This window comes from Salvelinus fontinalis, chromosome 14, assembly GCF_029448725.1.
Source record: "Salvelinus fontinalis isolate EN_2023a chromosome 14, ASM2944872v1, whole genome shotgun sequence".
Taxonomy (NCBI): domain Eukaryota; kingdom Metazoa; phylum Chordata; class Actinopteri; order Salmoniformes; family Salmonidae; genus Salvelinus; species Salvelinus fontinalis.
Genome location: NC_074678.1, coordinates 31221285 through 31238502, shown reverse-complemented (window position 1 = coordinate 31238502; position 17218 = coordinate 31221285). Strand labels below are relative to the sequence as shown.

The 17218-nt window shown below is 42.3% G+C and overlaps 1 protein-coding gene across 6 annotated transcripts in view; it reads left to right on the top strand.

The window, feature by feature from the left end:
- Window positions 1–17218, top strand: part of LOC129810620 (nuclear factor 1 C-type-like) — a 124253-nt gene that overhangs the window by 19388 nt on the left and 87647 nt on the right. For all 6 annotated transcript variants that reach the window (XM_055861317.1, XM_055861315.1, XM_055861313.1 and 3 more), the window contains exon 2: window positions 10628–11159. In XM_055861317.1, coding sequence (XP_055717292.1) covers window positions 10628–11159 — 532 coding nt within the window. The remainder of the gene's footprint in view (window positions 1–10627; window positions 11160–17218) is intronic.

The following is a 17218-nucleotide window of genomic DNA, read 5'->3' as shown; positions in this document are numbered from 1 at the left end:
GAGAGAGAGAGGAGAGGAGAGAGAGAGAGAGAGAGAGAGAGAGAGAGAGGAGAGAGAGAGAGAGAAGGAGAGGAGAGGAGAGAGAGAGAGAGAGAGAGAGGACCGCTGTGTCATTTTCTGTTATGCTGCACCAATCAATGTAGCTAATGTATGATGTCTTTGTTTCAAAGAGCCCTACTAGCACACCTGCGATCAGAACCGGGCTGGCAGGGTTCAATGTCAGGCTGAAGCATTGGTCTTGTTCCCTCGCTGGCGGCCTAACAACTTAACAGTGGTGGTGGTCTCAGCTGCAGTCTGCAGTGTCGGAGCCTCAACCTGCTTGCAGAACATGACTGTCAGTCTTTGCATGTGTGCAAACCAGGGAATTCCTAGCCTGCTCACCTCTCTCTCTTTCTCAGTATGAGCACGCCAGGGGAGGGTTGGAGAGGACAGATTAAAAGTAAGTTCTTTGAAGTGAGACACGGACTGAAAAAAATGTCATATTGCATTTACAGGAAAGTAAGCTTATCAGGGGTTTCACCTTGAATCGGCAGAGTATTTTCAGCCTGAGTTCATCATTCTGGCACTGACGGAGGAGGAGCGATATGTCTGTATTGTCGCTTTAAACTGTGTCATTATGAATCTGGATTCTCTCTTTTTGAATCTTTCGTCATGGGTTGCTCCAGTCATCCATGGATCTGAAACTTATGTATGGCAACGGAAATGCACAACTCCCTCCCACAAACAAACATAAATATCACTGATTCAGTCATGACTGAAATATAAACTGAAATAGCCTATACATTTGTATTCAATCCCAATGTCACAGTTTACAGGAATACTGAAACGGTTAAGATCAAATAAAATTGTATTTGTCACATGCGCCGAATACAACAGCTGTAGACTTTACAGTGAAATGCTTTACTTACAAGCCCTTAATCAACAATGCAGTTAAGAAAAGTAACCGAAAATAAATAAGAAAAAAAAGTAACAAATAATTAAAAAGCAGCAGTAACATAACAGTAGCGAGGCTATATACAGGCGGTACCGGTACAGAGTCAATGTGCGGGGGTTACCGGTTAGTCGAGGTAATATGTACATGTAGGTAGTATAATAGATAATAAACAGAGAGTAGCAGCAGCGTAAAAGGGGGATCAATGCAAATAGTCTGGGTTAGAGGTCGACAGATTATGATTTTTCAACGTCTATACCGATACTGATTATTGGAGGACCAAAAAAAGCCGATACTGATTAATCGGACAATTTTTTTGACACCAAGGAACTTGAAGCTCTCAACCTGCACCACTACAGCCCCGTCCTCCTTTTCCTGTTGCTGTGATTTCTTCAGGAATCTTGTTATTTCTTGCAATTAGAAAACCTCCCTCCATCACTCCCACGCTCCTAAATTATGCTTTTTAACATTGAAAGGACTTTCTTTGATGTTGAGGCAATACTACATTATCAGTTACTCTCTCAGGATGTCTGTTACTGAACAGTCCTTTGCCAAGCCTAGAGAGCCAGACGCCCACATGTTCAACCATCCTATATACACAGAGACATGGATGGTCATTACTTGCAGTCTCTTTTCCCATGTTAGGGGCTCTCTTGGGATGTGTTGAAGGCACACAGATGCCCCCTGTGACTCCTTTATCTCTGACATAAGGCTGTCTCAAAGCAGCTCAGCCGCACAATTGCTTGTGCTGCTTGAACCCAAAGCAGAGGCAGGGAATAGATCCGTCAACATAAAGCAACTTATTGTTAATGGCATGCAGTGGAGTTAATTGTTTATTTGCCACTTCTTTACAATTAATAGCAGAGAATTATGCACCCTCACTACTCACACTGAGACTGATTTAATGTTGTTTTCTCATTCAGTTTCAGACTTCAGTCTTTTCTAAGAAGAAGAAGAAGTGCCATGGACAATGTCCCTTTGTATCAATCCCCTGTAGGAGAGAATGAACATTATCCGTTGGGTGATCTGTTCATCAACACTAATAAACAACTTTGAAGAGGAAATTGCAGATGGGTTTTCCCCAGTATTGAACTGTGTCGTATTAAGATGTGAATGTGGCAAAACTCGTACCGACACATCACAAAACATCGTTTGTTAGATCATCATTTCAAAGGTCAGGGGGTTTCCTTTCAGTTGACGGAGCACCTCCATAGTTGTCAGCCTCCACGAGGGAGATCGACAGAGCCGGCACAAGGAGCTAACCCAAATATTGCATTGAGTCTTCCCTCTGTAGCTTGCTGCCTCTGTTTGAGTGTCCCCTTGCCTCACTATTGTCATTGTGCGTGGCTGAGGGCTGACTCAGCAATTGTGCAGCGACTAGGCAGGATGACTCACTGCTGGAAGTCAACTACATGTCCCCTTTGACCCACTTAACATGCACAGCCCTACCTTCCAAGGCCCTGCTGGAAACACGCCAACACACTTTCCCTAACTAGCTCTGTTATTAGTCAGTAATGGAGCCAACCGTTATTGACATTCAGAATCACACAGGCACATTCCTGTAATAGAGAAGTGTGAGAGTGATGCACTCTTGGGGTTATGATTGTTGGTTTGTTCTTGAGGGGAATGATATCGTTTAACATCATAATAAGGAATGCCTATGAAACTAGTGGAATTGAGTTTATGGTCTGGAGGAGACAGACATTGCAGACACTTTCGTGAATGGTCAGTGTCTAGCCAGTCACACCCTCGTCACTTTCTTTCTAAATCTGGTTCCCTTCTCTGCAGTATTGTGCCTCTTTGTAGGTGGAGTTGGCCGGAAGTGTGGTTGGAAGGCCTTTTTGGTACTAGCAGAGAGCATTTTTCAGATTGTTGGCAACAGGCTATTTTAGTATTCTACTACCATTTGCATTGAAACGAGAGAGAGAAAAGGGGAGGGAGGGGCAGAGAGAGAGATTTTGTTCAATTTTAATCCAGAGCCTCTGGCGATTGGTGCAGTTACAGTGCAGGATGGTGTGGGGAGGGAGGGATTATTGTCATGAAAGCTTAGAAAGGCATAAATTCAGAGTTTAATAACTTCTCCATGGCACTTGCCTGGATAAAGAGAATATGAAGAAAAAAAATCTCTTCAGTTTAAGTTGATGTCATAATATCGTACCTACAATATTCACAATGCAAAATAGAATAAGGCTATATCAACCTTCCTGATGGCAGAGTTGGTAGATTCTGTAGAAGTCACTTGGAAGCTCTACCACTTAGATTTATTTTGTTAACTATAAGAACACTTTTTCTCCTCTGTGTATGCTTGGGTCGGGACACGTGCATCTGACCACAACTCCACCATTCTCTCATCCGCTAGAAAGACCAAACCCCTCCCAATTCCTCTCTCCTTGAAAAAAGATTGGCAAATAAATTACATTTTCTGTTTAAAACAAAATAAAAAATGGTATCCGAGCAACGAGCAGGAATAAAAGCACATCTCCCTGGGCTCTGCAATAACAAAATTATTCAATTACTGCATAAATACAGCTGTTAAGGCCATGCCTTTCCTCTGTGTCTTTCCTCTCTGTGTGCAGGGCCATAGACTAAAGTTATTTCTGGCCACTCTGACTCCAGTAGCCACCAGTATATCCCTTTTAAAAAAACATGTAAAATGTTCATTTTCACATAGGGCTGGGCGATATGGCCTAAAACTCATATCTCTATTTTTTTCGAACTTATGGGCGATTCACAATATATATCTAGATTTAAAAAATAATGTTTTCTCTAAATAAACGTTGTACAATTAAAGGTCAAATAGACTGGATTTAAAATAGTCAGCAATATTATAATGAATTTAGAGCTTGTGTAATTAAACCTAGGCGGAATATAGGCCTTCCACAACCATAAGACTCACTAATAATGTAATGTAAATTATACCTAGGCTGAATTTATGCCTTCCACCATCCCAACCGTGAAGCACGGGGGTGGCGGCATCAGGTTGTGGGGGTGCTTTGCTGCAGGAGGGTCTGGTGCACTTCGCAAAATAGATGGCATCATGAGGCCGGAAAATTATGCAACATCTCAAGACATCAGTCAGGAAGTTAAGGCTTGTTCGCAAATGGGTCTTCCAAATGAACAATGACCCCAAGCATACTTCCAAAGTCGTGGCAAAATGGCTTAAGGACAACAAAGTCTAGGTATTGGAGTGGCCATCACAAAGCCCTGACCTCAATCCCATAGAAAATGTGTGGGTAGATCTGAGCAAGGAGGAGCAAGGAGGCCTACAAACCTGTCTCAGTTACACCAGCTCTGTCAGGAGGAATGGGCCAAAATTCACCCAACTTATTGTGGGAAGCTTGTGGAAGGCTACCTGAAATGTTTGACCCAAGTTAAACAATTTAAAGGCAATGCTACCAAATACTAATTGAGTGTATGCAAACTTCTGACCCACTGGGAAAGTGATGAAAGAAATAAAAGCTGAAATAAATCATTCTCTCTACTATTATTCTGACATTTCACATTCTTAAAATAAAGTGGTGATCCTAACTGACCTAAGACATGGAATTTTTACTTGGATTAAATGTCAGGAATTGTGAAAAACTGAGTTTAAATATATTTGGCTAAAGTGTATGTAAACTTCCGACTTTAACTGTAACTATTCAGACCCTTTGCCATGAGACTCGAAATTGAGCTCCGGTGCATCCTGTTTCCATTGATCATCCTTGAGATGTTTCTACAACTTGATTGGAGTCCACCTGTGGTAAATTCAATTGATTGGACATGATTTGGAAAGGCACACACCTGTCTATATAAGGTCCCACAGTTGACAGTGCATGTGAGAGCAAGAACCAAGGCATAAGGTTGAAAGAATTGTCCGTAGAGCTCCGAGACAGGATTGTGTCGAGGCACAGATCTGGGGATGGGTACCAAAACATTTCTGCAGCATTGAAGGTCCCCAAGAACACAGTGGCCTCCATCATTCTTAAATGGAAGAAGTTTGTAACCACCAAGACTCTTCCTAGAGCTGGACGCCCGGCCAAACTGAGCAATCGGGGGAGAAGGGCCTTGGTCAGGGAGATGACCAAGAACCCGATGGTCACTCTGGCAGAGCTCCAGCGTTCTTCTGTGGAGGTGGTAGAACCTTCCAGAAGGACAACTATCTCTGCAACACTCCAACAATCAGGCTTTTATGGTAGTGGCCAGACGGATGCCACTCCTCAGTAAAAGGCACATGACAGGCTGCTTGGAGTTTGCCAAAAGGCACCTAAAGAACTCCCAGACCATGAGACACAAGATTCTCTGGTCTGATGAAACCAAGATTGAACTCTTTGGCCTGAGTGCCAAGCGTCATGTCTTGAGAAAACCTGGCAGCATCCCTACGGTAAAGCATGGTGGTGGGAGCATCATGCTGTGGGTATGTTTTTCAGCGGCAGGGACTGGGAGACTAGTCAGGATCAAGGCAAAGATAAATAGAGCAAAGTACAGAGAGATCCTTCATGAAAATCTGCTCCAGAGCGCTCAGGACCTCAGACTGGGGTGAAGTTTCACCTTCAAACAGGACAATGACCCTAAGCACACAGCCAAGACAATGCAGGAGTGGCTTCGGGACAAGTCTCTGAATATCCTAGAGTGGCCCAGCCAGAGCCTGGATTTGAACCCGATCTAACATCTCTGTAGAGACCTGAAAATTGCTGCGCAGCGACGCTCCCCATCCAACCTGACAGAGCTTGAGAGGCTCTGCAGAGAAGAATGGGAGAAACTCCCCAAATAAAGTTGTCAAGCTTGTAGCGTCATACCTAAGAAGACTCGAGGATTATTCGCTGCCAAAGGTATTTCAACAATGTACTCAGTAAAGGGTCTGAATACTTATGTGAAAGTGATATTTTTTTTTAATGTACATTTGCAAACATTTAAAAAAATCTGTTTTTGCTTTGTCATTACAATGTATTGTGTATAGATTGATGAGGGGGAAAAAACGATTTAATCAATTTTAGAAGAAGGCTGTAATGTAACAAAATGTGGAAAAAGTCAAAGGGTCTGAATAATTTCAGAATGCACTGTATGTGTATATATATGTGTGTATTTATGGTTATGTATGTATAGATTTTTTCTGCTCCAGGGATATAATTATTGTTTGGATAACCTTATTTACTATTAATATAGATTTTTCTCAAATAATGTTTCACTCTTTATGCAATGCGAACTGCAGAGAACACCAGAAGAAGAATGATCAATTAATTATCACAGTTAATTATTGTAATATTTTGTTAATGTGTCAATTAATCCCATAAGGGATGGGTTGCCAAGTGGCGATTTGACACAAAAATAAAATGTAATTCATTCATACAGAATAATACTCTGAAACCAGGTTGAATTGTCTCTCAGTACTCCAACTCCAAATATTAGCTTGTTTTCTCCAATGTTTGTAAACAAAGCGTAAACAGCAACTGTATATCCTAAAAACATGGTTAAAACTATAATTTTGATATCGTGGTTAGTCAGTCCTTGCATCCATAGCATAGTCTATGGATTTGATAGTGGTTGAGTGCTGGCAACAATTTAATTATGTTTTTTGTGGTTGCATTTCTCAAGCCCCATCCCTCAGCTTTTTACTGAAGGTCACTTTGTTGATGTTTTAATCAAGGATTACTGCTTTAAACACCTTTTAAAAGAGTAATAGTGTTATAATATGGTGCGATCCTCTAGTGAGTGAGTTACTTTTGCGCCATTAATATCAAGCAAGCTTCAGAAGTCGAGAACAAAATTCTCATTATTGCAAGCAAAAATGATGATATTGAAAGCAAAACATAAACCCAAAAGTATTGATTGCAAAACGGAATATTACAAGGAAATCATTTCAAAATGCGAGAAGAAATTAATTTTAAATGGATGCCAAAAAATTGTTTTCAGTGAAATAAATATTATGTTACGCTGGCCTTTGTTTTGGATGCCTTTTTTTGCAGTTGCAAGTTTTGCAGGTTCATTCCAGCAGCATATCACCCTGCATCCCACTGCTGGATTTCCTATGAAGCTAAGCAGGGTTGGTCCTGGTCTGTCCCTGGATGGGAGACCAGATGTAGCTGGAAGTGGTAAAAAATAAACATGGGAAAAATAAATGTCACATGAAAAGTTAACATGTGATACTTCACATGTCTGAAAACCTTGTGTCTGGTTCTTGGGGGGGTCATAAAATAAATAGACATTCACGTGGAATTTTTCGGATGTGATTTGTTCACACGTGTCTGAAAACCAAGTGTTTTTTGTTGTAAGGGATACCATTGAGTGGCCAGACTGAGCTAGGTGCACAGAGCAGATCTCTCAGCAGGCCTCTGCGCTGAGCTGCCTTCAGACCCAGGCTCTGATCAGAGATCTGCAGTCTGTTTGCAATAGGGAACTCATTCATCACTTCTGTTTATCAATAACATTCTCATCGTCAGAGCGTAAACAGATCTAAAGTCGAGGCAACCTTTTGATTTTGATTGTAGGAAAATCAGAGCATTCCATTGGAGCAGGTCCAGGCCTAATATGGAAAGGCAAGAGGAGAGCGAGGGCCTGCTTCTCAACTCCTTCCCTCTGCGCAGCTTTTTCATCCTCGTGTTACTGTAGTAAACACGCCTTAAGGCAGCACTTGTTTTGCGGCTAGGTTAATGGGTACATTTCAATGAAGGCGTCTGTTTGGTCTCAGACCTCTATTCACCTGTGTATTGGGGTGGGGTTGGGCTGAAGAGACGCTGGAGCACAGGTGAAAGAGGGACAGGTTTGTGTGGCTAGAAACTACCATTAGGGGCCTGTAAAAGTCTGGTTTGCACAGATGGAGGCTATAGCTAGGGGGTATGTGGATGGAAAGAGCTAAGAAAACATGAGAACATCATAAAAGTGGAGGCAGGGATAAGTGGAAAAGAGCGACCTACCCTAAAGATCAGAAATGCACCCCTTTAACTCCAGTTAACATGTTTGGAGTTCACTCTAAACATCTTGGGAATATTTCAAAAATATGAACTAACCTCAGTGAAATCCTAATTAGTGTTTACTTTTGCCGCAGGAGTGGTTGGTGGAGATTCCAGCTCAATGTGTTTAATGAGAGCAATTCTACATGGGCCAGGGAGGAGAACATCCATGGTTAGGAGTCTTGTATGTCTGGGCTAGACTGTTAAATAAGCCCCCAATTGAGAAGTATAGCACACATTGAAAATGGATTTGGCCTTGGCCTCAAACTGTTACAATATCTTCAGGCTTTTCCCTGTAAACGTTTTGTGGTGTTATCATTTGGCTAAAACACATGATTTATGAATACCTGAAATGGAAGCTAACTTCTCTTCATTTTGACAGGAGAGATGCAGCTCTACTTTAAACGTTCAGTTCAAAACCGAAACGTTATGTCGATGTTATATAGATGTACTGAGAGATTGTTGTACCCGTGGCAGTGTTGAATTGCCTTCTCTTTTTGGAAATTCATAAAGCCCTCATCAGATTGTCTGTCTTGTTTCCAGGCCTCTGGTTTCTATCAGGAGAGTTTCTCTTTGTTAGCTTTGGAACGTAACTCTATCACTTCTCCATGATCCCTCTTCCGCCCCTGATTGTAGATGTGTGTATGTGTGCTTTGCATTCAACAAGCCAAGACAAGGGACTCTGAACCCCGGAATTACAGCTGACTGTTTTCTTTGAACCCTGTTCAGATATAAAGTTGACATAAGCGGACATGAAAACACAATTTGCCCTGCTGTTAGTTTAAAATAGAAGGTATAAGTCTGGCTTCCTCTTCTCAGTGGAGTCACTGCTTTCAATATATTGGTTTTTACAACTGTCCCGAAACGGAATACAATGAAGCCAGACTGAATAAACCTTGAATGAAGGATGTCACCACAGATGTTTTAATGCGATTAAACTTGGAGAAAAAAAATTGTTTTAAAGCATAAACCTTATCATACAGAATGCCCTCAAGGACATGATGCATATTTTATTTAATACAAACAGTAGTGTTACTTTTCAAGAACAAAGGAAAGAATACATTGGCCATCCCAGATGAAATGAAACATCAGTGTGGGAGGGATGGGTTTTTTAAAGATTTATCTGAAACCGATGTCGTCTGCTTGGAGCAGGCAGCCATGGTTGAGACAGCTGGAAGCATTTAAAATGTTGTGCTGCTGAGAGCAGTGCTGCAGACTGTTTATTGCATGAGATCTGCAGAGTGCCACAGTCATGTCCAATTACACTCCCTGGGCCGGCTCCTAGGGCCTGTATTGGCTCTCTGGAGCACCTTCACACTCCACTCTGCTCCAACCTCTGTGTGTGGACACCAAGCAGCCCATAGAGACTCCATTAATCAACATATTAACCCTTTGAGGAAAGAGATTCTAGAATGTTATATTTGGAATTGTACAGTTTTATGAAAGAGATGATGATCACTGAATAGTTGATGTTGTGACATTTGTATTCCACAAAGGGTTAAACCTCTTAGACACCAGGACAAACATACTAAGCCAAAAGGGCAGCAGGGCAAATGGCTTGTACCAATTTGAACACTATACTCACAATACATCTTTAACTCTGCTTATATGTGCAAGTTTCATTTGATTATATTTGGATGGATGATCTCTTTGCACGCAGTCACTCAAAATTCATTGGCCTCCATGTGCAAAGTACAAACACATACATATGCATGCATTTATAGCCTTTGTGCTCACAAACAACTATGTTCTCACAAACAAATACATTGTTTGGCTCAACCTGCATACGTGCAAACACATACACGCAGGCACCGTGCCTATATTTAATACCATATAGTTTTGCATATTATACAGTACCAGTCAAAAGTTTAGACACTTACTCATTCCAGGTTTTTTCTTTATTTTTACTATTTCCTACATTGTAGAATAGTAGTGAAGACATCACAACTATGATATAACATGGAATCATGTAGTAACCAAAAAAGTGTTAAACAAATAAAAATATATTTATAATTTCAACTCTGAACAGTTGATGTTGAGATGTGTCTGTTACTTGAACTCTGTGAAGCATTTATTTGGGCTGCAATCTGAGGCTGGTAACTCTAATGAACTTATCCTCTGCAGCAGAGGTAACTCTGGGTCTTCCTTTCCTGTGGCAGTCCTCATGAGAGCCAGCTTCATCAAAGTTCTTGAAAATTTCCGGATTGACTGATCTACTTTGAAGAATCTAAAATCTAAAAGAGTTTTTGATTTGTTTACAACTTTTTTTTGGTTACTACATGATTCCATATGTGTTAGTTAATAGTTTTGATGTCTTCACTATTATTCTACAATGTAGGAAATAGTAAAAATAAAGAAAAACCCTGGAATTACTAGGTGTGGGCAGGCTGGTGTATATGGGCTTTTTGCTCTGTGGAAATATGGAAGTAATTAGAGATACCAAGAGGATATTGCTGAACGGTTGTGTTCTAAACAGAAAAGCAACTGGCTTGTGAGGTTCCCCAAAGGCACGCAGATGTATATTTTGGTTGTTGAAAATCGGACCACAAAGAAGGAAAACAATCAACAAAGCATAATTGAATAAATGATTAGTGGTGGTGTTTCACTGAGCATGGAGACAAAGAACCACTATGGTTAAACTTGTATTTTATTTACGCTCATTTGTTCCATACACACGTACTGTAGATGCTGTTTACGGTTACGGTTCATACAGCATGGTCTTTTCTGGTACAGTAGTACTGACCCCTTCTCTTGTCTCCTTCTCCAGGATGAGTTTCATCCGTTCATCGAGGCCCTACTGCCGCATGTGCGTGCCTTTGCCTACACCTGGTTCAACCTGCAGGCGCGCAAACGCAAGTACTTCAAGAAGCACGAGAAGAGGATGACCAAGGAGGAAGAGCGGGCAGTGAAGGACGAGCTGCTGGGAGAGAAACCCGAGGTCAAGCAGAAGTGGGCATCGCGGCTGCTGGCCAAACTCCGCAAGGACATCCGGCCCGAGTGCCGCGAGGACTTTGTGCTGTCCATCACGGGGAAGAAGCCCCCCTGCTGCGTCCTCTCCAACCCTGACCAGAAGGGCAAGATGAGGAGGATCGACTGCCTGCGTCAGGCCGACAAGGTGTGGAGGCTGGACCTGGTCATGGTCATCCTGTTCAAGGGCATCCCGCTGGAGAGCACGGACGGAGAGCGCCTGGTCAAGGCTGGGCCATGCAACAACCCCATCCTCTGTGTCCAGCCACACCACATCAGCGTCTCGGTCAAGGAGTTGGACCTCTACCTGGCCTACTTCGTACAGGAGAGAGGTACGTGTACTACACTCACAAACACACACATGCGCATTCTCCCTCTTTATTGTTTTTATCAGAAGTCAGTCAACTGTTGACCATTTAGAATATATATTTCCTCCCCATACAGTAATGGCAAATAATTATTAGAATTATGACGCCTATGTGTTTTACTAGGAACAGACTATAGGTAGGAAGTATCTTTAAGCGTCAGTGACATAGGAGGAAGTCTACGTAGATGCTGAGTCATAGTGAAGACTCAGTGGATGTTCAGCCCTGTCCAGGGGTGGTGTGTAAACGCACACATCCTGCAGCAGCAGACCTAGCACCGTGCTCTGGGACCTTTTAAACATCTGTTTTACTCTGTCACAGCACTGTGCTGTAGAAGTTGGTTTGTGTGACAGTGTAAATAATTTTAAATGAACATGGGTTTCGAACACCAGCCTCGGAGATGTGTTAAAATGTACAGTGTTGAATAAAAAAGGGTGTAGCCTGGTAGTTAGCGGGGAAAGCTGGGCGCCAGCTGATGCACAGGCAGGAGGGCTGTCTCTCAGGGCTGGTGCCAACAGACATCATCTAGGACCACTCTGCATATCCACTGCTACATGGCTCATCCTCTGATGGGGCAGCTCTTCCCTGGTCCCTGCCGTGGGTCCCAATCAGCCTGCCAGGCCACCCCACATAACCCACAACCATTAGAATAGACACACAATGGGCCTGTGTGCCCACTATTAGGTCGAATAGGCTGTTCTATTAGGCATCATTAGTGGCAGGGCTGACAGGCACAGCCTGTCATCAAATAAAAGGATCATAAAAATTGAATAATCTGTGACTGTAAGCCTCTGTTACAATGAAAATATTATGGGAACAATTTGGCGTCCGTATGCAGTTAAAATAATAATTTTGCTATTTTAAATACTGAACGCTGGGAATCAGCACTGCAGATGAAGTCCTCAGCCCCTTTGTGCGTGAGTTGACCCTAGCAGACAGACAGGGTGTGTGTGTGTCAGGATGATGGAGAGCGAGTGTGAGGGGGGGATGTGTGCGTATATATGTGTGTGTGTGTGTGTGTGGCATGGCCAAAATTGTGGTGTAGATATTTAAAATGCATTTCCTGCAATTCTACACAGTTTGACATTACTTATTATGCTTTTCTTGAGGGGTATTTTGAGAGCTATATGGAGGGGTATTTAGAAAAACAGTATAAGTGGAAGGATAATTGAAAGACCCCCCCAACAACAACAAAAATTACGTGAAAAAAGCTACCTTCCTGCATTTCAACACATTTTGCCATGGTGCACAGGGAACAATTTCCAGTTTTATAATGCGCATTTTGCCATGAGGCTGAGAGTAACAGTTTTAAAGTAACTGTCCAGTGAAAATCCCACTTTTAAAAGTTAATATTCTGTTAACTCATACCTAAATAATGTTGTTGACTCATACTATACTCATATTTGTGGCCAAAGCATAAATTGAAGAAAACCCCCCCCACTTCTATCTCAAACAGACCGTTTAAGAAATGCTTGCTATTTCCTCATAGAGGATGATGTCACCTTCCTGAGGAGAATGAGCTGGCCATGCAGTCTACTCGCATTAATATTTTTAATGACCAGTATACACCATTCTGTTGTCGCCGTACGCCTACACTATTCCAACACAGAAAAGCGAATTTTTAACATACGTAATAACAATATTTTGGAAGGAAAACTATTTTACTCATATTGTAATATATTTAATAGAAATCTGGAAACACTGGACAGTTACTTTAAAGGTTGACTTGGCAAAAACACAAATAACGCCTTTAAACTGTATAGCTGATCAATGTACTGTACCATCATACCAGGTCATTAAAATAAAGAAATAAAAATTGATGAATAAGATATTTGGCTACAGAAGTCCCATTTCTTACTTCTCTACAGCAGGGATCATCAACTATATTCAGCCGCGGCCCGATGGTCATGACCATACACTTAAACATTAAGAACACCTTCCTAAGACGCTGACCACACCGCCTGCGTTGTGTGCGTGAGCATTGCAAAATAAATGTACACATACTTGTTATTCAATAATTTAATCCAAGCTGCTCGCGCGAGACAACGAGCGTCTGTGTAGCCAGGCACTAAAATAGAACCCGGTTCTATTTTTGACTCTTGATACGCTGCAAGTCCCATCTCCTCATTGGTTTTTAGGAGCATATACCCACGTGGGTGATTGAAAGATGAACTGAGGTCCACACTCCAGTCAAAGTTGGTTGCCAACCGCTATATAAAGTCCACAGAAGAAGAAGAAGACTGAAGGAGGAGAGATTACTAAAAACTAACTAGGTTACCCCTTTTTTTCTGTGGATGAATTGTTGGAGTAGAGAACATACGATTTTGTGTGAGTCAAAATGGGTAAAAACAAAGATCCAGAAAAAAGGTCCTTGTGCATTTCAGGTAAAATAACAACCCAATGTTTATATCCCAGGACAAATTAGCTAGCAGCAACTGGCTAGCTAAATGTTCATGAATGTTTCATGTGTTTCAAACTGTCCCCAAATGAATATAGCTGGTTCAGAGTTTGTTTTGATATTTCAACCTGCGTGTCCTGATCGTGTCTGGTGTGGTTGGACAAAATCAACATGTGAGAGATGGCGGCACACCCAGACGCATGAGTGTGCCCCATCTAGTCAGCATGTAATATCGAGTTGCACCCCCCCCCCCCCCCCCCCCCCCCCCCCCCTTGCCCTTAGAACAGCCTCGATTCATCAAGGCATGGACTCTACAAGATGTCGAAAGCATTCCACAGGGATACTGGCCCATGTTGACACCAATGCTTCCCACAGTTGTGTCAAGTTGGCTAGATGTCATTTGGGTGGTGAACCATTATTGATACACGGCAAAATGTTGAGCGTGAAAAACCCGGCAGCGTTGCAGTTCTTAACACAAATCAATGCGCCTGGCACCTACTACTATACCCCATTCAAAGGCACTTCAATCTTGCCCATTCACTCTCTGACCGGGGCACACACAATACATATCTCAATTGTCTCGAGGTTTAAAAATCTTTCTTGAACCTGTCTCCTCAGATTAAAGTGGATTTAAAAAGTGACATCAATAAGGGATCATAGCTTTCACCTGGATTCACCTAGTCAGTCGATGTCATGGAAAGAGCAAATGTTTTGTACACTCAGTTTATATCTATTATGCGTGAAAATATTTTGGAACAGATTTCCAAAATGAACATAAATTTGAGCTGATTTGATGGTGTAATTTTTTATATATATATATATATATATATATATATGTCCAACAATAAAAAAAATATATATATATTTTTTGCTCAGAAGACTTCGGGAGACAAATAAAACCACCCACAGGCCGCCAGTTGGGAAACCGTGCTCTACATCTTTTTTCCAAAAACAAATCCTGTGATATTAAGTCAACACATACTGGAGGAGTTACTGGCTAACTACACATAGCTAGCTTAGCTAGTGAACTAGCTATGTTTTATCGTGGCGTGCATGACCAGTATGACACAACAAAGGCACACCCTATTTATGTTTGAAAATTGAGAAAGAGGAGGAGTTGGAACGTTTTCGTGCCCAAAGTTGACCGTTAAAGTTAATTCACTGCAATTCTACACATTTAACCATTGCTTAATGGTTATAAAAAATAATATATCTATTTTTGGGGGGGGGTTTAAAGAAAATATTGGGTGGGACGTATTGACATGTCCCATCCCCCGTGGCAATTTTGCCAATGGTGTGTGTGCAGTGTGGTGGCCCAGATAGGGTGACTCCGCAACAGTGGAGGCTGCTGAGGGGAGGACAGCTCATAGTAATGGTTGGAACAGAGCAAATGGAATGGCAGCAAACACAAAGAAACAATGTGTTTGATACCATTCCACTATTCCGCTCCAGTCAATACCACAAGCCTGTCCTCCCCAATTAAGGTGCCACCAACCTCCTGTGCTCAGCAATAGCAGCATCCCAGGGCAGGCTGTCTCCACACAGCCCGATTCACACACAGGCCTCCCACCCCTCCCTCCCTCTGCAGCTACGGATGCTCACATTCATTACCTTCTCATGTCACCACCAGTATCATCATGCAATTGTACATACTGTACTGTACAGTACTCCCATGTACATTCCAGGCAACCCTGTGGATGTTCCCTGCTATGCACACTGTCCTGGTGTGATTTGTGTGTGTGTGTGTGTGTGTGTGTTGTGTAGGCTACATTATCAATAATTGCTTTCATTTCCCTGAATACTCTTAGCCAAAATACATTTTGCTAAAGTTTTGGCGCTTGTTAGCTTAGTTTGTTTTCTTCTTAATTATTAATATCTTGGTATTTTTATTTATGATATTTTTCTACATTTCACTCTGAATATGATTGGCCTACTGTATCTGGAAAGCTGAAAGCCTTTCTGTTCTGGTCAATCTGCTGTACTCGTTTAGATTGAATAAACATGGCTGTTCCTGAGGTGAACGGAAAAAGGAAGATGGCAGAGAAAAAGAAAGGGGGGGGGGGGTGGGAACCTGATAGCCAAGCTAGCACTGGAAATTGTTTCTGTCCTCAGCTGTGTGTTGCGTGTCTCCGCCACTGATCTACCTCTGGCCGGCTGGCCCCTCCCAGTAAATCCTATCACAACCCCCCCCACCCTTAGTTGACCTTCACCCTGAAACGTCTGGGTCACGGTGCTGCTCGGCCTCCCTGTCACCTGACCTGCCTAATAGCCTACAAACCCCTGGCTGTAAACACTCAGATAAGGAGCTGCAGCTTTTCACTTTCACTCAGACCAAAGAAAGAGGGAGGGAGGAAGGCTAGTGCTGAGAGAGGGAAAGGAAGGAGGCGGGAGAGGGGAGGGAGGTAACCAGTCAGCATTTGTTCTTAAAGGCACAGAACCCCCTTTCAGTTTCAAGGCTATGTTATGCTCTGCTTCCTTCATCAGAACTCTGTCCCCCTCCTCCCTGCTCTCATCTCTGAGTTGGACAGAGTGAGCAGTGTTAAGCCATCAAACAGCAACACCAGCTGGGCTTTGTGTTGGTCCCTTCTCATAGCCTGTGTTTTGGTATCTTAACTAATTGAACAGACTGCAGTACTCCTAAATGCATTGGATGCGAAGGACAATGCTGGGTTAAAATTTGTTGTTTGAGTTAAGTTTTTATTACAGAACGGAAAAAAAATATTACCCAATGCAACTGTGCCAGCTCTTTGAACACGTTCAATTTATATTGTGTCATTCGGGATTTTCCAGATCTCGTGTTCAAATACTTTTTGTTAAACTCAATGTGGCATAAAAGTTGTCATAATAGATGGTACGGTGGTTTAACCAATTTCACAAAACACTCTTGTGAGGAGAGTGTGCCAAAGTTCTAAGTGAGCTCATACTGAGAAGCCGAGCTCAGTCTCTCTTCCTCGACCTGACCGTGAACCCCTCCCATCTGCGGCCTCTTCCATCTGCAGCCACAGCATTGCACAAAACACGTGTGTGTGTATGTACAATACCAGTCAAAAGTTTTTATTTTTACTATTTTCTACATTGTAGAATAATAGTGAAGACATCAAAACTATGAATTAACACATGGAATCATGTAGTAACCAAAAAAGTGTTGAACAAATCAAAATATATTTTCGATTTTCGATTCAAAGTAGCCAACCTTTGCCTTGATGACTGCTTTGCACATTCTTGGCATTCTCTCAACCAGCTGAATGAGGAATGCTTTTCCAACAAACATTCTTGAAGGAGTTCCCACATATGCTGAGCACTTGTTGGCTGCTTTTCCTTCACTCTGTGGTCCAACTCATCCCAAACCCCAATTGGGTTGAGGTCTGGTGATTTGTGGAAGCCAGGTCATCTGATGCAGCACTCCATCACTATCCTTGGCCAAAAAGCCCTTACACAGCCTGGAGGTGTGTTGGGTCATTGTCCTGTTAAAAAAACAAATGATAGTCCCACTAATTGCACACCAGATGGGATGGTGTATCGCTGCAGAAGGCTGTGGTAGCCATGCTGGTGGTTAAGTGTGCCTTGAATTCTAAATAAATCACTGGCAGTGTCACCAGCAAAGCACCATCACACCTCATGTCATCTC